The 25098-nt window shown below is 47.4% G+C and overlaps 2 protein-coding genes and 2 long non-coding RNA genes across 7 annotated transcripts in view; 3 read left to right on the top strand and 1 right to left on the bottom strand.

Annotated features, from left to right (window-relative positions):
* The window catches only part of LOC135824918 (uncharacterized), a 44790-nt gene extending 40847 nt beyond the window's left edge, over window positions 1-3943 (top strand). For all 4 annotated transcript variants that reach the window (XM_065337661.1, XM_065337660.1, XM_065337662.1 and 1 more), the window contains 3 exons: window positions 1140-1181; window positions 1368-1694; window positions 2908-3943. In XM_065337661.1, coding sequence (XP_065193733.1) covers window positions 1140-1181; window positions 1368-1669 — 344 coding nt within the window. In that variant the 3' untranslated portion in view covers window positions 1670-1694; window positions 2908-3943. The remainder of the gene's footprint in view (window positions 1-1139; window positions 1182-1367; window positions 1695-2907) is intronic.
* A 3578-nt stretch (window positions 3944-7521) lies between these two features.
* On the top strand, window positions 7522-9858 carry LOC135824926 (uncharacterized). Its single transcript, XR_010554975.1, has 2 exons — window positions 7522-7802; window positions 9501-9858. It is a non-coding gene; the product is annotated as an uncharacterized LOC135824926 (long non-coding RNA).
* A 210-nt stretch (window positions 9859-10068) lies between these two features.
* On the bottom strand, window positions 10069-15232 carry LOC135824927 (uncharacterized). Its single transcript, XR_010554976.1, has 2 exons — window positions 14374-15232; window positions 10069-11090 (listed from the first exon to the last, which is right to left on the bottom strand). It is a non-coding gene; the product is annotated as an uncharacterized LOC135824927 (long non-coding RNA).
* A 6694-nt stretch (window positions 15233-21926) lies between these two features.
* On the top strand, window positions 21927-23997 carry LOC135824710 (actin-2-like). The gene is made up of 3 exons (XM_065337419.1): window positions 21927-22251; window positions 22522-22632; window positions 22858-23997. The coding sequence occupies exons 1-3, from the start codon at window positions 21997-21999 to the stop codon at window positions 23620-23622; spliced, it is 1131 nt and encodes a 376-aa protein (XP_065193491.1). The 5' UTR covers window positions 21927-21996; the 3' UTR covers window positions 23623-23997.
* The last annotated feature ends 1101 nt before the right edge of the window (window positions 23998-25098 follow it).

Below are 25098 nucleotides of genomic sequence, written 5' to 3'. Positions count from 1 at the left end.
TCGCTGTCATTAGTCAGTAAGCGAAAGCTATACGTGGCCTGTGTCTTGTCCATTTTGCTGTACGGCAGTGAGTGCTGGACGCCCTTGAAAGCTGATAGTAGACGTTTGGATGCCTTCCATCATCGCTGCATCCGCACAATATTAGCCATCCCTCGCAGTCAGCAGCAATCCGATCGCATCACGTCTGCGCAGTTACGTCATCACTGGGGTGACCCAGTGCCACTCTCTGTTAAGATGCGCTATCGTCGTTTACAGTGGCTTGGTCATGTGGCTCGGATGTCGGAGGACCGTGTCCTATTGCAGCTGTTGTTTGGTCGTTTGTTGGCTGCGCGCCCCTTCTGCGGTCCCAGGCGTAGGTGGAGAGACGTTGTGGCTACTGACACGAAATCCATTCCAAACTGGTTTGATTGCGCACAAGACCAGTCAGCTTGGCGAGAGCAGGTTCTGGTTTTTCAGCCTCCTCGGGCAGTAGAGAAATCCGTACTCTGCTCATCTTGCAACCGGGCTTTCTCTCGTCCTCAAGACAAGGCACGGCACAAGTGTTTGGCTGAGCGCCAACTTCCCGTCCACCAACAGCGTGGTTCAGCACAGTGCGTCAGTTGCTGCCGATGGTTCCGTAGTAAGGGTGGGCTTGCAGTTCATCGCTGCCAGCCTGCACTCCCTGAACATGCAGATACGGCATTGACGGCGTCTCTCGCTAGCTGCTGCTTTCAGCATTGTCAACGCTGCAATCGCTGCTTCAAGTCCCGGGCTGGTTTTAACCGCCATAACTGCAACCGTGGAAAACGTCTTGCTGCAGCCGATAGGGAATCACTGCCGCTGATCTGCATGCATTGCCCGAAGCGTTTCCGACGACAGCAAGATTTGACGAGGCACCAGAAGTCCTGCCAATGACGGTGCCCTCCAAACTCTGGCCCCCTCCGGGGGTGACATTGACCAATGGGCAGTCATGCTATAGTAGTAGTAGTGTGTTTCTGTGTCTGTATCTGTATCTGTGTGTGTGCATGCGCGCGTGCGTGTGTGCGTGAGTGCGTGTGTGTGTGTGCTGGTAGTGAAACTTGCGAAATGTAATCTTTAGTGAGAGGTTCTCACTTGACTGTACATGTGTGTGGTTCCATGCTGTGCCAATCTGACTGCAGCTGCTTCTGATGACGTCGCCAGATCAGCAACTGATGAGTACAGTACGTTGAAGATTATACATGACTTTTTGTCTTATTTTCTCTAGCGTATTTCATTATTCTTGGTGTGACTGTGCTCTGGATAAGACCCATACCAAGGTACAATCATGCTCTGTTTCTCTGTAGTTCTCTATGCAGATAACAGTAGATATATTTGCCTGGATTGTGTTCTGTTCTGTATTCCCCTAGATCCCTGGGACCATCCAGATTTCTGCCTGGACAAGTACCGAAGATGGATTATCTCACTGAACTCCAGAACGTTCCGTGACAAAGTCATAGCACGGAGACTTCTTGCAGACAACCTGATTATCAGGCGCTTCATTGAACTAGAGAGACGTGATGGCTCAGATGTACACAACGAGCAACTGCTGCAGCACATGCAGGGATTCGGGCGTGCATCGTTCATCATTTTCTTAGACATCATCACAGACATGAACTCACTCTGGGCGTTCAAGCGTACTGAGTTTGAGGCTCTGCTTCATCGGCCATGATGCCCTTGTTGTCATGACTACCCAGGTAAGCCAAGTGCATTTTAACTGGACTTTGCTTTGAGTTCTGAGAGCAATTCATTGGGCAGAATACACTTCTTCATGCTGATCTATGGCAATGCTAATAAATTGTCAAATTGGCCGAATTCACTGACCATCCAGTTTTGCTATATATCTACATGATTATGGAGTATACAAGCGGAGTTGCTTAGTGCATGCATTTTCACAAGGTGCTCGATATAGCGAGGGCAGGGACAAATCACTCATGTCATTCCCAAAGCTATGCACACGACCAGGGGCGTCAGAAGGTATTCGACATTGGTGCGGCCACATGAGTACGTGGGGTCCAGGGGTCCCCCAGGAAAAACTTTAGGGAAATTGGGCCCAAATAGCCCATATGCCATTGCTTCTAAAAGTCACAAGATGAAATTATTGGTGCGGTTTTGGCCGGACCCGCCACACTGGTTCCGATGCCCCTGAAGACGTTACGTTTGTAGTGTCTAGCGTAGCCGGTGTCCACGCTGCTTGAAGTATTCCGTATGTTTGTGTGTTCACACATTCACATATCACATGACACACCCCGTATATCCCGTACATATCCCATACCGCTGGCCAGGATTCATGGACATATTCAAATAGGGCTTTCAACGGCAGGATGATGATGTGACATATCTTTGTAGAATGTGTATGTATGAGATGTGTATCCGGGGAATGCATGCTAGGCAATAGCAGGGCAATAGCAGGGCAATAGCAGGGCTGGTTTGAATATCATGACTGTTATTTTCGGAACAAGTTTTTTTAAGGGAAAGAAAAAAATCAGAAAAGAAGATAAGATCACAGTGTGAAACGGTACAGCTGCCAAGCTCATAGCCCTCACTATGCTTCGTTTTTACTTACGTCCTCATGGGTGTTATTCGAATTGCTAGTAACGTCCTTGCAATACGATCGGGTACATGTGGCTCACTGTTGCCTGATGCCCCCAAGCACTGCTCAAACACTGCTCAAGCACTGCTCAAGCACTGCTCAAGCACTGCTCAAGCACTGCTCAAACAAACCAGTCATCACATACTTGTTGCGCATAAAATAGCTCTGGACAGGGGAAACATTTACAGCACGTCACGTTCCAAACACCGGCGTCGTCTCCCTTGGCAGTACGGCTCCCTAACTTACTGGCAATCAATCATCTTTGAAATCAGTACCACGCCTCCAGATTATGTCTTTCTTGTGTTGGTCCAATACAGGCGATGTTTCTCTGGGATCTTCCGCTACTGCTGACTTCCAGTTGTCCATTAGATTTGTATCGATCGTCTCCACTTGGACCTACCCTGTGAAGTATAGGTCCAGGATGGATTGATGAAAAGCTGATGTATTATGATTTCCTGCATGCAGTTTATAGTCGCATTTCAACAGATGTTTTCCAACTTGTTCCCTTGAGACTGAAATATTCCAGCAACATGTGTTCTGTTTGCTCTGGCAAGTGCCACAGTTGTGCATTGCTGTTCACTGTCCCCAAGTTCATGATGATGATGTCATGCCCATAGTAATGCTATCATTTCCATAGTGATGATGTCATGCCCATAGTGATGATGTCATGCCCCACAGTAATGATGTTGTGCCCATAGGCCATAGTGATGCTATTATGTCCATAGTGATGATGTCATGCCCATAGTGGTGATGTCATACCCCACAGTAATGATGTTATGCCCATAGTGATGATGCTATTCCCACATTGTTGTGCATTACATCCCCCTAATCTATAGTGCTCTTCTTGCATTACATCCCCCTAATCTGTAGTGCTCTCTTCAAATTCCTTTTGGAGCTGTACATTTTGTATCCACTCACTCACTTGTATTATCAGCTCAGTCCACTGGACATTGAGCGCTCTGAACAGTCCGAAGTTTTCGCGAAGATTCTTGGACACTTGAACTTATACCTTTGTATTTGGCACAATGTGTTATAACTGACACTTGAACTTCCACCCATGTATTTAGCATACCTAGTTTACCACCCCCCCCCCCTCCCCCCTCTGTTGATTTCCTAAATCCCACACTGCCACAGGCCCCTGATGTGCCCTGCAATTGATATTTAATTTTTTATGTCGCTGGCACTTGATTATATACTTTATAATAATAATTATTATTGCTATGAATGCAGGAGAGCCAGTCTGCATCACTATCAGCTCTGTCACATAGTCACATAGTCACATAGTCATTGCCTTCGTCACATTCTCCTGTACTAGTGCAGTGCTGCCCAATGAAATCCTGTCGCGAGAGTCAAGTCACAGTTTGCACCCTGCTGCACCGGTGAATAATCCAAGGACATTTAATATGTACCAGCGTTGGCAGGTCACTAGGCTTGGTCTGCAAGGCGCCTGGCATGGCTGTTGATTTTAAGGAGGTTCGCGACGGTTAGCGCCATGTTGGATTTCCGAATTTTTTTCTGAAAAATAATGCCTTTCGGAGTGGAAAAATGGGACGCGATCATGCACAGAATTCTAGAAAATAGTTTGACCATGACTTCGCAGCGCGTGCTCGATCGAGTCGAGACAAGATTTGAGGAAGAAGCTCAGCCACTAGTGGACTTGCGGATTTGTTTTGAAATTGGCGGTTTTTGGATAGCTCGGTTCTCCTGCCGACGTGTCGTGGAGATGAAGACGCGGGAGAGTAATCCGTCACCCACGACGCGGCCTCTCATTCTGCGTACTGGACGATGCAAGAAGCCGAGGAGGGGGACGCTTCGCAAACTCAAACGATCGATCGAGTTCCTGAAAAACGGAAAGGGCGATCTCCATCACTAACGCCACTGGATTCGACTCCCGCGAAGAGGTCGTTCAGTGCCCCTCTTCACGGTCGACGAATCGTTCATCTCAGGTATCTGGCTGTGGGATTGTCTGCGTGCCAGAATCCTGGATGTGGCAAACCTCTGGCGCTCATTGATTGCGTTGAAGAGAAGAGGTACGACCTGGGCAGCGTACTTGTCATTCCGTGTCAGCAGTGTGGGATGGAGAATTTTATAGATACAGATAGCCCTGTAACTGCTCAACACCCTGGCCCCCGTGCTTCCACAAGCAACACCAAAGCTGCTTTGGGTAAGTGCGTTTTTCAATCTCATAAGATTTATTCATGATAAATATCATGAAAATGCGAGTCATTGCCACCCTATGGCTATGGAAATGTATGAGCACACTGTATGCGCGGCGGCCGCGAGCGTCTGTGTGTTTGCATAGACCTGCATGTTTATGCATGTGTGCACCATACGCATGTATGAACATGCACATGCATATGCGCTCATGTGGACGTGCCCTCGCACACATACTATACACACGTGCATGACCGCTCCCAGGGCATGTTGGTGTGACATGTGTATGCAGGCATCTCCACTCATGCACATGAGTGTGCACATGCATGTGGGTGGGTACGCACACGTGCGTGAATGTATGTGTGTGTGTACGCGCGCGTGTGTTCTATTGCGTGTGAGAGCATGCATGTGTTTGTGTGTGTGTGTGTGTGTGTGTGTGTGTGTGTGTGTGTGTGTTCCAATCGAGAGGTTGCGGGTTCAATTCCCGACGATTATGGTCGCACACGTCTTTCTTCTCTTTCTCGGACTCTTCCTGACTTTTCTTTCATTCTCCTGGGTGGTTACCAACAGCCAGTGTATGCCGGAGTATGTGGTGTGGTGTGTGTGCGTAAAAAAATGGAAAAATGAAAAATAGGGATTCACTGGCCAGAAAAAGTCACTTCAAACAGCTGTGTGGTGGATACCAGGCTAAAAATAGTGGCGGTCAATTCATCAGCCTTGCAAGCTGTTGAATGGTGTAATCCCAGCACAAGTTGCTATGTCTAACATAGCTGTTCGCTATCATCGCTTCCGCGATGGGCATGTCTGAGGTGTGTGTGTGTGTGTGTGTATGTGTGCACAGATGTGTGTGTCGATGGTGTGCATTTTGTGATTGGTGAACACTCTGATCCCTAAACCGCGATACCGGAGCTCCCAAGCTACAGCCTCACATTGATTTATAGTTCATCGTTGGGAATGAGTTCACTGCTCATGATGCTGTTGCGGATGTTGCGGCCCTAGCTGAAATTGTCGAAGCTCGCCCTGATGCCAGTATCCTGTAGCACTCTGTCACTTTTGCATCAGCATGTTCGGCGATGGAGTTTGCAGAACATCAGCAAATGCGGCTGGCCACCCTTCAACCGTTGGTCCAAGCAACGTGCTTCTCTAAATCAGTTGCAGTGCGGGCAGCTGCCAGTGGGTTGGTGATGAAGCACTTTGTCTTGTCCTACTAACAAAGTGGTGAGCCAGCCATTTCCAGACTGATGAAGGAGCAAGTCGGAGGTAAGAAGCGGGTGACAGTCTCAAGGAAGATTATATTAGTGGTGGCTGAACACCTAGCGAAGAACCAGCAGCAACCCAACTGTAAGGAACGCCCTGTGGCACAGTGCTTCACTTGTTTGTGCGCACCGTAAAATACCATCATTTTTGCCAGTGTGGGGACACGTTCTAGCTCACATAGTTGAAGAACAAGAGGACTCAATGTTGTCTGATTCGTTCCAACATGTCAGCTTTCATTGTAGTTTGATATGGGGCAGTGCTAAGCGCTATCATAGCTACATGTACATGTATCACAACCAAGTACCAACAGGAGAGTAATCATGGAGAAAAGTACCTATCGATAATGCGTGCACCCAGGGTTTTCCGGCAAATTTACTAGTTCAGCTATTCCATCCTTGTATTGTTCTGAACGCCGAGGGCTCTAGTGAGTTTATGCAACACCTAACAGCCAAAAATCCAATAAGTTATGACCAAAGCAGCAGCAGAGAAGTACAAGCAATATAGATAAGTGAATTTACCAATTTTAGGCAAATTTTCACAGGTTTTTGGATTTTTCTCCAGAATATGCACGGTGACCCCTATTTTCGCCGCGGTAAACCTGTTCCAACCCACTTATAGAACGTGTTTGAAGTATCCACATATGGGGCAAACTCAAAAATAAGCTGCAAAAAATATTCAAAGTTTCATTTTTTGCGTCTTTTTGTTCTTCTCCAGGAAATGACGACCTGGATCCCATCGTCAACCAAAGTGTACATTTTTCGGTGTTGATATCATCTTAGTCAATACCTCGAACAGTCTGTAAAATTTTATGTCATATTTTCTGTCCTAACTGATGTTATGGACGATTTCTCATCAATTTTGGGATTTTGTGTCATTTTGTGTCATCAAGGAAAATTGTGTTTTTGGCAAGACCTATTCAGGCAATTGAAAAACTGATGTTACTAAGTGAAAATATAAGGCTGTACCTATTCAAACCTGATGTCAGATTGGGCTGATGTTGAAATTAAATTTTTGGGCCTAACTGTCCCGAACCCCCCTAACCCTTCTTTCAGAAAGTCCAAGGGCCGGCGGAACAAAGCAAGCAAACCAAGCATACAATCGCCGGCCCGACGCGAGGCGCGGTTGGCGCCGATACGGTAAAGCTAATGCATGCGGGGGGGGGGGGGTGGCGCGAAAGGATTCAGTAGATATACTACCCTTGTCGACAGTTAGTTCTGGTGCAGATTTGTCGCGTACATGTTGGAAGCCGGTCACGGCGGTCAGCCTCAGCTCACACGATCACCTTGTCCTAGATCCTTGGCTTCAGAAGTGACCATGGTGACAGTTCAGCTGCTGTGTACTAGCGTGTTCATGGTGTTATTTACGGAAAAAGTCAGTTCATGTGCACATGTGACAAGAAGAAGCGAGAGGGCCATGGGGAGTTGTATCACTATGCCGAGTACTGTGACTACAGTCCTCATTATTATTTTTTGTCTGGAAGTGGAAGACCTGCTGCCTGTGCTGGCAGACACTAGTGCCAGACACTAGTGCCAGGCAGTAGTGGGCCTTTGTATGCATTATGTCGAACAAGGTTTCCCCACTATCCTTCTCCTTCTCAATGCCTGTGTTTTATAAAAGAAACAAAAAGTTTGGCTGTGATAAGAGCAGAACTCATGTTGAGTTAGCTTGGAGAAGCGCTGGTGCGTGCGAGGCCGGGCCCCCAGCAGCCTTAGTCACACAGTAGGCGACAGCCTACCTGTACTATGATATCGCCATTATCGGCAACCATTGACTTTGGCCGAAGCATTCTCCTTTCGTATGGGTAAGTGGAATTGTATGTGTAAAAAAAATAAAGGTGGATGTGTGAGTATTGAGTAGGCCTGCACGTTCTTTTTTTTTAAACCAGTCCAGTACATGTTTTACGAACTTTTAAATTTAAATTGCTTCCACACTCCAATCACCTTGTGATTTTGATGATAAAAGAGGAGTGTCGTGGTCGTGGTGGGGCTGAGCACACTTGGTCAACCTGAGGTCTCGACCACGATGTACATGTATGCCCAGTGCACCAAGCGAAGAGAAACAAGAGAAGTGAGACATTGCTTATCAATACTCGGACAATCGTGGGCAAACAATTCCGGCCAATGCTGTATATGGTAGGTACACATGCACCACCACTGCCCATGTCCATCACATACACTATACTGTACACTGTGCCTGCCAACCTTTGCAGACCTGAGACCGGGACAATGGGCGCGTTCGATTACACACATTTCAGTCAATTCTTGAATTAGTTATTGTGTATGCACCGTTTGATTACACAAATTCCGTTGTTAGAATCATCGAAATCCGAGTCCGTCAATTCTGAAGAGAGGGCGGAATTGCTGATTGCAGAATTGACGCACTCCATGTATAACGCCATGCTAGGTCCACGTGCGCGCAAGGGTGCACGGGATTCCACGTGATCCCCTTTTGCGATTTTTACGCGTAGTCGTTCGTTTACATGGCCGCAATCCGTTCATTCTGTTCATGCAAGAATTATAAAACCTGGACCCAAATGTGTAATCGAAAGCGCCCAGTGACATACCTACGTGTATGAAAATGTATACACATGTAGCTGGAATGCATGCTACAAATGCGCTTTTTGGGTGCATATCAACACCCTCGATATCGGAACGATCCCGGTGCGATAATAGGGCACAAAACTGACAGGCTACTGAGACTTTCAGCGACTCGAGACCTTTCTTGAAGTAAAAATATTTCAAGTATGGCAAAAAGCAAGAAAGGTGAAGAAAATCCATTAAACTGGGAACGGTAACGGTAGCTGAGGGTAACAATGGTCGGCTTTGGAGCGCATGGAGGAGGAGAGTTCGTTGTAAAGTTGAAGAAACTCATTTTGTATGAATAGTTTGTCACGCGAGATAGTGGTAGCGAGCTCGGCGATGATTACACAGGCAAAGTCTTTACATAGGGAAAGTGTTTGCTCCTCACACCGAAGCTCGCGCTTTCCGCCGACGTGACTGACTCATGACTACCATCCAGAGCACTCAAGAAGTCCATCGAACCTTCCACTCAGCAAACGGTAGCTGAGGGTAACAATGGTCGGCTTTGGAGCGCATGGAGGAGGAGAGTTCGTTGTAAAGTTGAAGAAACTCATTTTGTATGAATAGTTTGTCACGCGAGATAGTGGTAGCGAGCTCGGCGATGATTACACAGGCAAAGTCTTTACATAGGGAAAGTGTTTGCTCCTCACACCGAAGCTCGCGCTTTCCGCCGACGTGACTGACTCATGACTACCATCCAGAGCACTCAAGAAGTCCATCGAACCTTCCACTCAGCAAACCTGCAAGAACGCACTAGGCCTAGAAAGAACTACTCCCTGCTCAACACACAGTGCTTCGGGGAATTCTCCCCACATCAGTTGAGCTTTAGTAGGCTGAGGAAGACTGTGTCTGTATTGATTGCAATATTTAAGTAAATAACTTGGTTCTTCAGTTTTCTTGCGCGTGTGATTGTTGTACAGGTGGATGGCGGCCATCGCAGCAGCCAGATGAGGAGAAGGAGGACAGTCAGCAGCAAGCCAGCAAGAAGCAAGCCGGCGGAGAAAATTCATGCGAAGAAAATTCTAAAATAATAGCCATCCCGAACCCCGACCACCATCCCCTACCAGAAAAATTACTTATATAGCCTACCCTAGCTCAGAGATTCACACTTGATGATTGGTCAACTGTCCCCGGCCAATCAGAGTCTAGCACATAGGTCATGAAATCGAGTCACTTAGCACTTCCTGTGACCATTTTGACCAGTGTAGGCCTATCTATTCACACAGAATAAGTAATGATTCACTGAATCCTGAAATAGACTCTGATTGACATGTTGAACAGCTGAACAACCATAACCTAGGCAACCCATGACGACAACACCCACAACACCCGTACAAGCGCGCCTGACATGCAAGTTCAAGTTTCCTGGAGTATATGACAGTCATCACTGTGAATGCAGGCTGCCAATTCAGACACTACCCGGGGCAGCACTGCATGACTCCATCACCCCGGCAGCACTGCATGACCCCACACCCACACAAGCAACACTCAGAAGGGAAACTCACCAGGCAAGCACCATGAGTAGTGCATGGTGACAAAAGAAAAAAGAAAGAAATGAGGATGGCATGATTCAGAAAAAACACTATGGATGAGACCACATGCATGATTGACGCAAATCCAGCCAAAGCAGCAGCAGACAAAACACACTATTAATGGACACCAACATTGTCAACGTCTTTATAAAACAGTAGATGGGGAGGGGGAGAGGGGAAGGCCAGAACTGGCAATCATGACTGATGACAATCACTACCTGCTAGCATGATATCATTGACATGTACACAGCATAGGAAGTCCGTTCCCTCTACTTGACTACATGGCATACCAGTACCCGGCGGAAGCAGTTCTGGATTGGCCCTAGCCCGATATCACAGCCTGATATCACAGCCCGATATCATAGCCCGATATCACAGCCCTTCACACATGGTACATGGTATGTCGGCCGGGTGCACATGACGTCTTACATGTTGGTGGCCAGAACGTTGGTCCGGTCAGGGCCTGACCAACCGGACTGGTTCCGCCGGACCTGCATACGGGTTGCACGGAGTTAGTTCCATGTAATTTACACTTACTTACACATCTCGGTAAGTCTGGTTGCCACCGGCCACAGTATAGCACAGAATGTACAGTCAGACGTCGCTTATCCGGTCCTCGTTTATCCGGATCCCTCGCCATCCAGAAGAAAGTCGTTGGTTACCAATTTACAGCATATGGCATGCATACATACAGTATGTGTGTTCGATTATCCGGTTCCCTCGACAATTCCGGATAGTTTTGTGGAAAACGGATGTGTGCGGTTATGCGCGGTCTGACTGTACCTGCATACGCAGACCACTCCGGTAAACAGGTCTGCGCGAATCACATGTGCAGTACAGTGAGTGTTCCACTCACTGGTCCTGCCTTAGTACAGTGCTCAATCAAGCCATGCACAGCAGCACTGTGATGTCATCACCATCACCACCAACCAACCAACCGTCCATGTATCCTGTTACATAGCTTGTAGCTTTGCGAGCCTGTCAAGAGGAGCAGATATGCACACATGGACCAGCACAGATCACAAACAGGCACACATGAATGCAAAATACGCACACACACGCGCACGCACACACACCATGTACACACACACACACACGCACACGCACGCACGCACACACACCATGTACACACACACACAATCACACACACGCACACAGTGCAAACATACATGTACGAATATGACCGCACGCTCCAGCAGTCTGATAGCAATGCTGTTCCAGCACATATACAAAAAGCACATTATCTTACAATAGTCATAGTACTGCAGCTCATACCTTGGCCTGGAACAACCTGGAACAACTAGAGCATTTTCACTTTCCTATGCATTTCCTGTTGGTTAACACCTCGTGAAAAAGGTGACTGGCCCCAAACATCATACAGTACTGTCGAGCGCCGAAGAACTAGAACGGAAACCGTAATGTACACTATTATGTACACTCAGATGTATAACTCTGCATAAATGTACATGTAAGACTGTCAGTGTTGCCACATCATTAAAGCCAAATATCAGTAGGATAAAAAACCAAAATGCATCACCCTCCCCTATATAGCGACCTCAATACACACACACGCGTGCGCGGCACTGATAAGAAAAAAATTCACGTTTTGCGTGAGACTCAGGCTGAGTTTGCCGATTTTTCTCGAGACAGATGATGATTTCGCTTTGCGCCTTAGGAGAGAGCTATGGAAACACGCATAATGAGCAGTAAAAGCCAAAAATCTGGATCATGACTTCTAAACCACGCATAAGGTCAAACTTGGACACTTTCATGGCTGTTGTCGGCAGGAGAAGGTCAATTGTCGGCAGGTCGTGACATGCCTCAAAAATCGGCAGGCTACTGACATGTCGGCAGGTGTGGCAACACAGGACTGTACCATTGAATAAGAACGAAGCTGCTGTGTTGGCTAAAAAAGGAACGGGCCAGGCTAGAACCCTGACCCTCCCCCCAGTTCTTCGGCGACCAACAGTATTGTAATATGACTGTACTGTGATATGACATCAATAAAAGAATTTTCAATTCAGCGTGGATCGTGAAAAGCAACTGAATAGAGTAGTTGGCAGTTGACAATCGCCTTTTCCTGCTTGATAATGATGCAGTTGTGTGATGTCCATAAATTTGCACCGAAGATATTGTCCTTTGGAGGTTATGCGTTTACATCATAATTTGGGATTCTTCGGAAAAGTCGCGGCACATCACTGCATTAGTGACACACCAACCACTAACACTGTATGTACACACAGTCAACTTTGAATATGACGACACTTGGCCAGCATCAGAAAAGTGTCCTTATACCCGACGTCTCTTTATATGCGTACAGTTAGAAGGGACTTTGCTCTGGGCATGGACGTTCTGTCGTTATTCGCGAATTGTCGTTATATCCGCAGTCGTACTAATAGCGAAGTTGACTGTAGCCCCATGAGCAGTTCCACTCACTCATGCTGTATGTACATAGCCCAGGGCTGCCACACTTGGAGGGGGAGAAATCAGACGGGGGTCGGGGGGTGTTCCCGGTGAAAATGTTTAGGAAAATGGCTTGCTGTTGGGGCCCCAGAACACATTTTTAACTGTCCACACACATGCAAGCACGCGTGAATTTTACAGCTACATGTACATGTACAATGACTGGCCAAACGCGACCTGGAAGCGCCGAATGGCCAACTGGACTAAAAAGCACTCAAAATAGAATAATCGGTTGTCCCTCTTTGGGAACAAAATCGGTCGGTTTGTCCGACAGGCGATCAAAAATCGGACGATTTCCGAAAAATCGGAGCAAGTGGCAGCCCTGAATTAGCCTCATAAGCAGTTTCACTCACTCATACTGTATGTGCATAGCACCAATACACGGTTCCGCTGACTAGCGACTATGACATCATTTGAATACCTTCTATACTCAGATTTTATCTAAGACTAAAGTGGTTTCTTCTCTGCCTCTCACTCTCTATTTTCTCGCTCTCTTTCTCTCTCTCTCTCCTTCTCTCTCTCTCTCTGTCTCAATCTCTCACTCTCTCTCTCTCTCTCTCTCCCTATTATTTACCAAAATTGTGAGTGTGAACTTCATCGTTGCACATCAAAGCATCAATTTCTGTGTAAAGTTATCACAGCATCTATTCTGCATTCTAAACATTTCTGCTATTCAATTATTGTATCTTCACTGTGGAAGCCTCCTTGGTAGGCCCTGGCCTTCCTGCCATCCCATACATAAATACAAACACAAAACATTCCCTGGTTTGAGGGAAAAACACAAATGGGAAAAGTCTGAAGAAAAAATTGACTGTCACCACCAGGACTCGAACCAGGGACCCTCGCTTGTAGCCAGCGATGCTCTAACCACTGAGCTATGGTGTAGTCGTCATCCCAGCAGAGACCGTTCAACATATTCTTCAGACTTCGTAACTCACACTTCCTGTGAATCCACACAGGGGGGTGGGACGCAGCCCTCACTGTAACCCACACACTTCACGTACAAACTAGCACACGGGAAGCCCCAAGTCATAAGATATTCACTGGTTTGAGGGAAAGACACAAACGAGAAAAGTCTGAAGAAAAACTTGACTGACACCACCAGGACTCGAACCATTCCTCACGTAGTAGATCACTCGTTCATTGGGTCGCTCTCTTACTGTACAAACCCATTAGCTAGAATGGTGGCTACTGAAATCAGACCCAAAATTTTCGTGCTCGAGTGCGGCGCCGATTCTAGCGGTCTCTATTGCGTAGTGTCACAATCCCATGCTGGGTGTTTGCACCGCTCCAGGGGTTGGAGTTCTTTTGCCAACAATTTACATGGCAGAGCATTGCACCAAAGTTCCAGGCTGCTGCACATACGGCAGACATTGACTACAAGGAGGAAAACTTCCCTCTGCCAGCGGAGAGGGCTCAGCGACAAATTTGTAAACCTCCGTCGTGCCTTTTGTGTGAGGACATTGACTATGTGTATGATTGTGCACGGTTGTGCATGGTTGTGTATGTTTTGTATGTTTGTCAATATAGTAACAGTTAGAACCTCTCTTTCCCGGTGTCCCACGACTGGACAGGTATGGACTCAATACCAAGCAAATGTCTGTCATAGTTAGCAGGACCGCCGGAGGTTCAGCGGTCCGGTAGTTTCTGTGCCTTTCATACTTTGTGTATGATATGGCGGGTACACATGACCTCCATTGCAGTAAACATGTGTTTGTGACTAAAAGGTTGGTCCGGTGAAAACCTGACCAAGCAGACCGGTTACCATCAAAAAAACAATGTTCAGTTCATAACTTACCATCACTGTGGTACAACATGGCTTGTCCTGTAGCAGCTAGCTGCACTGTGCTTGATCAAATCCTCCACTTCCTCCGTCTCTGCAACCAGCCTCATTCAGCCTGCACTGCAGCACCAACGTCGACTGGGGTACAAGCCTCGGAGGCAGTACGATCGAAGCATGCCGTCAAGATGTGCAATCTTTGTTCCGGGCTTGTGCTTGTGCAAGTATTGTGTCACATACGAGCAACGGACAAGACTCCCAGAGCTGGGGAAGTACGAGTCAAGCTGTGCGAGTGTCGTTGGTTGGTTCATGGCGGAATGAGTCTGAATCAGAATGCCGTGGTGTTAGCTACAACACCGTCTTCCGTGAAGGAATCCTAATGAGCGTGTCATCCACACCGTCGAAGAGCGTGCAGAGACTGCAACCGAACCAACATTGCCATTTTGCCAATGCGCCTCAGCATGAACATCGCTTCGTTTGCCTGTCCCACCGTCCAAAAAGGCTTCGTGCCGTGTCCTCTTTCTGGATATTCTCAAGCGGTAAGCGCAGCAACCCTAATTACCTTGATTGCCAGACTCCTACGGCAAGAGTGGAATCATTATGTTCTTCTTAGCGGTTGCATTTGGCCACAAAGCGACGCTTCTAAATTGGACTCTTCCAAACTCCACAGTAATAATTATGGTAATGGAGGCCAAAACGCCCTGGAGCTTTCGCCATTTGGGGAGAAAGCAAGGTAACTCGTTGCTTTAGTTTAGTACGTAGCTTCTTCATCAAAAACTTTCTTCCTGCATGCAGGATGTGAAAATGAATGAATATCCAGAAAATAATCATGCTTATTTTCTGAATATTCATTCATTTTCAAAATAATTTTCATGACTTCAATCCTCATCGATCATCATCAGGGAGTCGTGTATATACGACGTACATGTATATGACTCCCTTATCATCATCATGTCGACATGTCAAGCCAGGATTATGTGTCTTGCCGGCGCGAAGCAGTGGCCGCTGAACTGGCCGGGCCCTAGCTACATTGTATTTGTAGCTCGAGAAGTACCGGTAGCAGCGCGGCGTGAATGAGCGCTCGGGCGCCGATCGCAGGTATCTACTCAGCCGTCAGTACAGGTGGAAGACCATGGACTGGTACAGTGGCAGATCTACTGTAGACCATACTGCACGTACATGCAGAGCTACGCATTACAACGACAGAGCACTGACCAGGGAGTAGTAAAAGTATTTTACTACTCCCTGGCACTGACTGTATATGGATGGTGGAACTAAGTGGAAGCCGGATCTGTAATTTTGACAAGCTAGCATCCTTCTTTCGTGAAGTCGTTGGCTCACAGGAAAGAAAAGAAGGTGAAGATCCTGCTTTGTTGAGCCACACAGCTGCTGAGCAGACAACCTGTAGCATGGCAGTTTGGTTTGTTTTTAAATATCTAATGATGATTTCCCCCGTCGAACATAGTTATTCTTAGTGTGTGACATCGTATTCACCATCGCCGGCACGCGTAGATCTACTGGTGGGAGATGAAGTATACAACGCCATCATAGCTTTAACAGCGTGCAGGGATTGGGTTTCAACCCGCAACATTTGTATTGATAACGTGATGTAATGTGTACTAACTTATATTTCTGCCAACATTAACAGCATAGTACGCACAAGTAATTACGCAATGCGCTTCGAAGATTCTGCAAAGTCGTGTTTTGCTGGTCAGATTCAGAGCATTAGTGTTGTAGAACTGGCATTGCAGACGAACTTGGAAGCAATCGTGTATAATATTATATACTACTCTAAACGTGCAACGGTCGGATAGATAGGGTGTGATGATAGATAGGGTGTGATGATAGATAGGGTGTGATGATAGATAGGGTGTGATGCAGCGTCAGAAAGAAGTGAACAAACAGAGGGGAAAGAGAGAGAGTGTGTGTAAGTGTGCGTGTGTGTAAGTGTGTGTGTGTCTGTGTGTCTGTGTGTGTCTGTGTATGTGTGTGTTGTCGACAGAGGCTCGAGAAGGAAGCCCCAGACATCCCTAGCCCCAACTACCGCTGTAACAGAGTGTTCCATCGTCCTGGTGACCTCAAGCGGAATGCGCCATACTGCAGATTTCGGGTTTAGAGCCTCAGCGTGAGGAAGCCATCGCTATCATTGCTACGGCGATGGGCGTTCAAGGTTCAAGGTGTGTGTGTGTGCGTGCGTGTGTGTGTGAGAGAGAGAGAGAGAGAGAGAGAGAGAGAGAGAGAGAGAGAGAGAGAGAGAGAGAGAGAGAGAGAGAGAGAGAGAGAGAGAGAGAGAGAGAGAGAGAGAGAGAGAGAGAGAGAGAGAGAGAGAGAGAGAGAGAGAGAGAGAGAGAGAGAGAGAGAGAGAGAGAGAGAGAGAGAGAGAGAGAGAGAGAGAGAGAGAGAGAGAGAGAGAGAGAGTGAGAGAGAGAGTGAGAGAGAGCGGAGAGAGGGAGAGCTAGACAGAGGAGAGAGAGCTCACATCGCTTAGTGTCTACTAAACTGCCGTGAACACGTGTGCTCAGTCCAAATTCACATCCAGTTCGTTACCCGTACTAGTAGTACAGGTATTCAGCAGTTAGTACCGAGAAAACGGTATCTGACAGAAACTGGAATTCCTGCGCAAGAAAAGGCCTCCTTCAGTGCACGCCGGTCTGAAACACTCGGGGAACACGACTATTTCCAGACGCAACCGCTGACTCATAATCTTTCCAGACAAAATGTGACAGGATGGTGTGGTGCCATCCAAGAAACAATACACTGGTCATGGGACTGAGATTGCGCCCATTTGAGGTTCCTAGAACTCTTGACTTCCAGAATTCAATAGGAAATTATCCATTCCTGCAATGGCTCGCCTGTACAATGTGCTGTTATACATGACTTTGTAATTATTTTCAGAAACATGATTGCTCTTGTGCGTGATCGGCAACGCTGTACAGCACTTTGAACTGGAAGGGCAAAACACGCACGCAGAAGAAATGTTGCTTTGTTTCGCTCAATGGGTGAGAACTGGCCGGATGTTTGAAATACAATTACCACCGTACGTAACAAACGAACAGCAGTAATAACACCTTGAACTAAGACTAGACCATGTCATGTGTCTAATTCCCCCTCATTCTACGTACACACTGTAGACAATGTAGTGTATCACATCAAGTGTGAGTATTAGAGCGCTAAAGCGCAGGGGGTTAAGTGGATATTCAGGGAGCCTCGTCATCATGTTCTCAGTATCGCTAGATTAGAGTGACAGTTCAATTTCAAGGAAGACGACGATCGAATGATCAACAGCAGGTTTGCGTAGGGAGTCAGTCGTCCATGAAACGCCCCAGGTCTAAACTATAATGCTCGCATTGCACAAGTGCAAAGTGGACTCATGGCGCGGCCATATTCACAGCCGCATTACTTGGAACTGTCAGCAAAGTCATAACATAGTGTCATTAGTGGCACGTCCTCCAGGTCAGCACTGCATTGCACTCTGTTGTCCTGCTTGCCGAGAAATACCACAAAGACCTCGACCTAGCACTAGTGCTAGCGGTAAATACATGTAGCGCCTGTATTGGATCATTGAATACCAGTTTGGAATCATTGCACGTCGCCTTCTGATCTATGGATGTCGTTCGCCACAGCAGTACACTGTACAGTACACTGTACAGTGAGATCATGTCTTTCTAATTCTCAATACCACGGCCATGCATGGGAGTGAAATGCATGGATGTATTAGGTCACACATACCAATTGAGTTATTCGAATCGAGGGGTGTGCAATATAGATGTACGTGTTGTGTGGTATGTATCCGGGGTCAGCCTACTGACTGTCTTGCAAAGGCGGTAGGCGGTTACGTGGCGTGAGCAGGAATCTGGGAGCAGCCCCGATCAGATGTTGAGGATTATTCTAAATGTGTTACTGTAATGGTACGATACTAGACACATTGTCTGCCAACCCTGTATCCATTGTCATATATGTACATGTATAACGATTATGTAGTGCGTGCTTGGTTGGTTGACTGGGCACTGTGAGCAGCTGGAAGGGACCCACCTATTAACCGGCTTTGGAACTGCATAAATATGGTGGAACGTTGACGATCGATTTGCACTGATCACGACTACATGTATGTACATGCAATTGTTAGATTGACAGCATGAAACAAGGAGGAGGACACTGTGTTCGAAAACAGTGACCTTACTACAACCTTCCGCGGTTTTCATGCTGTCAATCTAACAATTGCGTGAACTACAACAAGGTTTATCTAATACTGGTTTACCAGTTTTGGATTATATCATATGTATGGACATGTATACCGAACAGGTCCCAAGCGGCGATGGGCGACGCCACTGACAGAAGCCTGCATGTGTAGTTATCAGTATCAAAGTCACCATTCACCAGTCACAACAACCAATGATAACGTTCTAACATCCCACGATAAATCTCACTGGCCGTACCGTGTCAATACGGTTCTTGAACTGTTCTTGACCTGTTCTCGTAAACGTGAAGCGTCTACCACACGGCCACAGACATGATGAATGAACACTTGAACTGTTGAAGGCAAACAGATACATACTACTTGCACTATGGACTCTGAATTATTCTTTGTTGCACCTTGTTTCTGTTTTTTTGGCTCAACAAGACTGATCTGTGATCACACAGCATGAGACTGTGTTCCCAAAAATTGGGTAAAGAGGGAAGCGAGAAATGGCAACTAATCTCGAGAGATATGGGCTTCCGGCACTGCCAGAGCGTGGGATACCTCACTAGCAGCAGCACGATGCCTAACACGAGGGTCACGCAAACAAGCAATGCACTTTGTCGAATGCTTTGTTGTTCACTAGATTTCAGTACGATCGCTTCGTCCAGTCACTCCGGCTTCCGCGGAGGAGCCATCAGTTAGAAGATCCAAACTTGTGCTGTACAGCACTGGTGTAGAGTATAGACCTTCTAGTCCGGAGATAGCGAACCACAAAGTACATTGTACGTTGTACGTGCAGCGTCAGGCTTGCAGTCAACCTCGCATTCCTGATACAAGTTCATCGAATACGTGTAACTAATTTACTTTACTACGGCTTAGACTTAGAGTTTGGCTATTGAATCCAGTCCAGGCAGCACCACCAGGGCACGTTAAAAAACTGTGATTTTTAATACAATCATATAGGAGTGAGAACAGCCTCTTTTTACTGGCAACCAAAACACAATTTGCAATTTATGGAGGAGTAGAACACAATTCAAGTACTTGTACTGAAAACAATTTCATGAAAGGAAGAATATGATAAGTAAATTGGAACCCTACTCAAATTCCACCAGGCACGTAGTCTAGTGATTTTCTACCCATCGTCGGGAATACATGTACAAGTCATGTAAATGTACAGTCATGTACATGTACATGTCTACGATTTTGCACGAACAGAACGTGAACATACATCATTACATGTACACGAAGTTCTCAGAAGACCATGGCACGTACATCAACAGACAGACAGACTGACAGACAGACTGAGTGACTGACTGACAGTGCAGTGACGGGCTGGTGGCTATTCAATGCATCACCGCGACGCCGTCATCTCTCAGTTCCCGGAGACACCTCACTGCCATGACCGGATTTGGTGATGTCCTCTTCAAGTGTTAATTCGCTCGAGTCACAGGCAGTAATGCATGCCTTCTCACAGGAGATGAGACTGTCCTACCGAAGCGAAGTACATGATGGAATGAGAAGGATAATGAAAACAACTTAGTTGGATACAATTATGAAAGACAAGACCACGTCAGGGTCTCCTGGGCCGGGGTTACCACTCAATGTTCCGTGATATTGATATGATAGATCATGCCCATTCGAATCTTCAGGTAACCGAGGAGTTGTTGTCTTTTCTTCCATGCGTGCATATGTGTACTGGTACACCGGTACATGTACATGCATTTACAGTTGTCTTGGATGATCCTCACGCTGGATGATAGCGCTCTTGGTCGGGTGGACATAGCCTGTTATACAATACTCACATAGCAAAGGCACAATCAAATCTTTCTCTAAATTCTAGGTCACCCTCAGAGGTTCGTGTTAGAAACACTCATCAGACAGCTGCTATGCGCCTGTGTGTACCGGTAATGCGCCTGTGTGTACCGGTATATTGTATGCGCCTGTGTGCACCGGTACATTGTATGCGCCTGTGTGCATGTGTGCATGTGTACATGTGTGCTTGTGCGGGGAAAACTCTGCACCCAGCGAACGTAGCACTACTCCAGCCACTCTTTGCTGATTTCGTTTCTGCTCCTGGACCTATCAACTTTCCGCCACTATGGAGGAAGTGTAGAGCGTTGATTATGTTGTGCTGAGTTCGATGAGAAGCGTACGCGAGATACATGGACGTGATCATCACTGTTCGTCACCGTGGCTATATATCTGTAGGATGGGCAATATCTGGGTGTGCGCATGAGCAACTGGAAGAACACAGATTCTGAAAGGAATGCTATGAATAAGTATCACCTCCAGCACTGCAACAGTCAGCAGTTTACGGTCATTGAATCTGCTTGCAGTTACCGCTGTAGGAGGAATATTATAATCTGGAACATTGTCATGCAGCATGAAGCACATGTCTGGGAATGGTGCTGTTACCATGTCTGAAGTAATGACCTGCTTCAAACTCAGTTACATGATTGTGCATGCGTAAGGTGCTATTGATATTAGCTGCTGATTTCAATCTGATGCAGGCATGTAAAACAGGACAAGTAGAACAACACCCAAGACATGCCAGAGTGTGCGCAGCGCACTAATTCAGCACACAATGACAGATCCGCGTCAACACGGCGTTCTTTCTCGGTCACGTCGCTCATTCGTCACCTGCTTCATGACCTTATCTCCAACACGTATTGCAGACACGACACAAAAATTATTGCAGCAACTCATCTCATAGAACAGCAGTAAAACTGATGAGCAAAGTCACCTGTAACCGAGCTGCCAAAGGACGTGGATTGCCAATAGGCAATACTGCAATAGTGACGTGTGGTTTGTTCATGCCAGGACCGAAGTCTCACGCCCCTTGGGCCGCAGATCTGTGCTGATCATCACGCGGGGGAGTCCTTACTTACATAATGTACTCCTTACCTACCGTGGAGTCGTGATGCCTCAGCTGGCGTGTTGGAGTCGTGATGCCTCAGCTGGCGTGTTGGAGTCGTGCAGTGCCTTGTGGGTGGCCAAGTCGCCTGCCACTGTACAGCTGTGCCAGTGCTGGCTAGGAGCCTAGCACTCAGCAGAACCCAGCACTACAGACACAATCGTATTGGCGGCGGAGATGCAGATCGATGGCGTTGCAGTGGCGCCGTCTCAGGTATCCGATCGGAGAAGCACACCAGTCCTCTTCTCCGAATTGTCCGTATAATCTCGTGATCTCCACCAATAAGCTGATGCCATGTTCATAGGTATGCTGAGCACTGCGTAGCACTGGCATGGACCAGCGGGACGTCTTCCTTATTCGAGCATTTCTAAATCGGACTTCCAGGAACGGGCTGTCAATGAATAGATGGCGCATTGCATCTCGTTGGAGGTGGATTCTGCCATAAAATCACTCGCACGCCTCCCCAAGAATCACAACTGAGCTTGCAGCCCAAGTAACTCTTTCGTTTCAGTGCTCCATATTTCTCAACCAACAACCCTCTTCCAAAATGTGTGACGACGACGTTGCCGCTCTTGTCGTAGACAATGGCTCCGGTATGTGCAAAGCCGGTTTCGCCGGTGATGACGCACCCCGTGCCGTCTTCCCCTCCATCGTCGGCCGTCCCCGCCATCAGGGTGTGATGGTCGGTATGGGCCAGAAGGACAGCTACGTCGGAGACGAGGCTCAGTCCAAGAGAGGTATCCTGACGCTCAAGTACCCCATTGAGCACGGTATCGTCACCAACTGGGACGACATGGAGAAGGTAAGCTCATTGCCAGTCACAGTTTTTGGTAGCAGTGCCTAGATTGCATGTACTTGCTAAACTCGGGCACCGCCCCCAAACGTCGTTACGGGACGAGCCTACCCGAGACGAGTACCGACACTGTCCTCGGACGCCACTCTACAGTCCTCGACTTGGACAATAGGTTTTCGCTCACATATGATATGTATCATGGTATTGTGACCTATTGAAGCACTCCAGGATCTATTTTCCCAACTAACTTGTGTGCATTGGTCTGTTTCTTACATCCAGATCTGGCATCACACTTTCTACAACGAGCTGCGTGTTGCACCAGAGGAGCACCCGGTCCTCCTGACCGAGGCTCCCCTCAACCCCAAGGCTAACCGCGAGAAGATGACTCAGGTAAGACTCAGCTGCAGTCATAGTGTCATCACCGGCGATGTGTGTTCTATTGCTTTGCTTCATCAGCGTTGTTGTTTGATGTTTGTGTATGCATGTCTGAGAACTGTGCTTGCACTCCCCGCTACAGGATTGCTGTTAGGGTTAGGTGTTGATAACGGATTGTGGTGATGAAGATCTCTAAAATAATCGCTGCCTCGGTTTTGCCTATCTGTTTGGTGTATGTAGATCATGTTCGAGACGTTCAACACCCCGGCTATGTACGTCGCCATCCAGGCTGTGCTCTCCCTGTACGCCTCCGGCCGTACCACCGGTATCGTCTTGGACTCCGGTGATGGTGTGTCCCACACCGTCCCAATCTATGAGGGATACGCTCTGCCCCACGCCATCCTCCGTCTCGACTTGGCTGGCCGTGACTTGACCGACTACCTCATGAAGATCCTCACGGAGCGTGGATACTCTTTCACCACCACTGCTGAGCGTGAAATCGTCCGCGACATCAAGGAGAAGCTTGCTTTCGTCGCCCTCGACTTCGAGCAGGAGATGGCCACCTCTGCCCAGAGCTCCTCCCTGGAGAAGAGCTACGAGCTCCCCGACGGTCAGGTCATCACCATCGGCAACGAGCGATTCCGCTGCCCTGAGGCTCTCTTCCAGCCATCTTTCCTCGGAATGGAGCAGGCTGGTATTCACGAGACCACCTACAACTCCATCATGAAGTGCGACGTGGACATCCGTAAGGACCTGTACGCCAACATCGTCCTGTCCGGTGGCACCACCATGTACCCAGGTATTGCCGACCGTATGCAGAAGGAGATCGTTGCCCTGGCACCACCCACCATGAAGATCAAGATCATTGCCCCACCAGAGCGCAAGTACTCCGTTTGGATCGGAGGCTCCATCCTGGCCTCGCTCTCCACCTTCCAGCAGATGTGGATCTCCAAGCAGGAGTATGATGAGTCTGGCCCCAGCATTGTCCACCGCAAGTGCTTCTAAAGTGCTGCTGTGTGCAGCTGATGAAATTGCACAGCTAAGACAAGACTGGTCCTGAACCATAATACATGCTTGGCTTGATTGCGCGTCGCCATCTTGTCCAGGCATTCTGCTATACTGATCTATCTACATAATGCCCACCTCTGATCTCCAGTACGATAGGCATTTCTCGAGTTGAATTATCCAAAGATCATCTTTTATAAATATTTTCTATCAAAACCTCTTTTTGGCCATCTCGTAGTTCTACCTTTTATTTCTCACTCTCTCCTTCTCGATCTGTAATGTACAGAGATTCATAATTATCATTATTTTCTGGTATTGAAGACTGCTGGTCAGCACGGATAAATTGTACAAAAAAAGGAGAAAACATATCGACAACATCATGTGTGTTTTTATTTTAGTGTGTTTATGTGTGATGATCGTGTTGCATGATGGGTCAAGTTTCCGTGGTTGCCTTGGGATGGTATTTTCACCAGGAGCACTGATGACCAGGTTCCTTGCATACGGTCATGTACGCAATGAGTATGCACTAGTACAAGTCCCCTGCCTCCAGTGCTTTCCTATTCCGCAACCCTTTGCTTGTTCTTGCCTCTTGGGCTCAGTGTTCGGAGCACCAACTGAAGCTACTGAAGGTTTTACTTGAATTGTGTTCATGTTTCAAGATCGGAACCTGTACATGTACATGTACGTAGTCTACAGACTCCGGTTAACTACGTGTACATTGTGTATTGTGTTTATGGACATGCACACGACGGATGAGTCTGAGGGCTCGTAGTCGTAGGCCCTGGCGGATAATGCTCGAATATTGTAAGATTCTGCTCGAAAAGCATTGGTTGCAATCACGGAGTCGTGATCGTGAAAGCCTGCTTGGCTATCATGGGCTTTCACGACTTCCATTGGCAGCGTACAACCATAGAATCATAGAATAGTTAAGGTCTTTATCCTACTACTAATACTAGCAATGTTTTTTTGGTTTTTTTACTGAATGCCACAGAACCATCAGATGCTGCCCAGCGGGGCCGGTGACATATTGCATGGAAGTGGGGGGGGGGGGGGGCGGGGCAAAAGTAACTCCTCCGACCAAAGGTCTCGCCTCTCGGATTCATCGTTACTCATGTGCGCCGATACATCGGAGAAAAGAACATGTGCATCCAAGAGGGAAGCACCGGCTTTGCAAACGATAATGGGGAGATTTTGAGATTGAGATAGGACATACATGTACATGTCACAATAGTAAAAGCAGTGCACCGTGGAATTAGGAAAATGGAGAGAACTGATAATCGCAAATCGAAGGGGATCAGAGAGAGGTAGAAGGGAGCTGGAGTGCGGTCAGTATTCTCCCTGCGACCCTGGGAGCATACTATTAATTTTTTTATACTCTTGCTAGAGCACAGAAAGCTACTGCCTTGTACTGCCTACTATACTACAGTAACTACAGGGTCAATGATGTCATCAGATAGAGCATGGCCATATGGGCGT

Source organism: Sycon ciliatum, chromosome 9, assembly GCF_964019385.1.
Source record: "Sycon ciliatum chromosome 9, ocSycCili1.1, whole genome shotgun sequence".
Lineage (NCBI taxonomy): Eukaryota > Metazoa > Porifera > Calcarea > Leucosolenida > Sycettidae > Sycon > Sycon ciliatum.
Note: the sequence above shows the minus strand (reverse complement) of the source record. Positions and strands in the feature narration are given on the sequence as shown.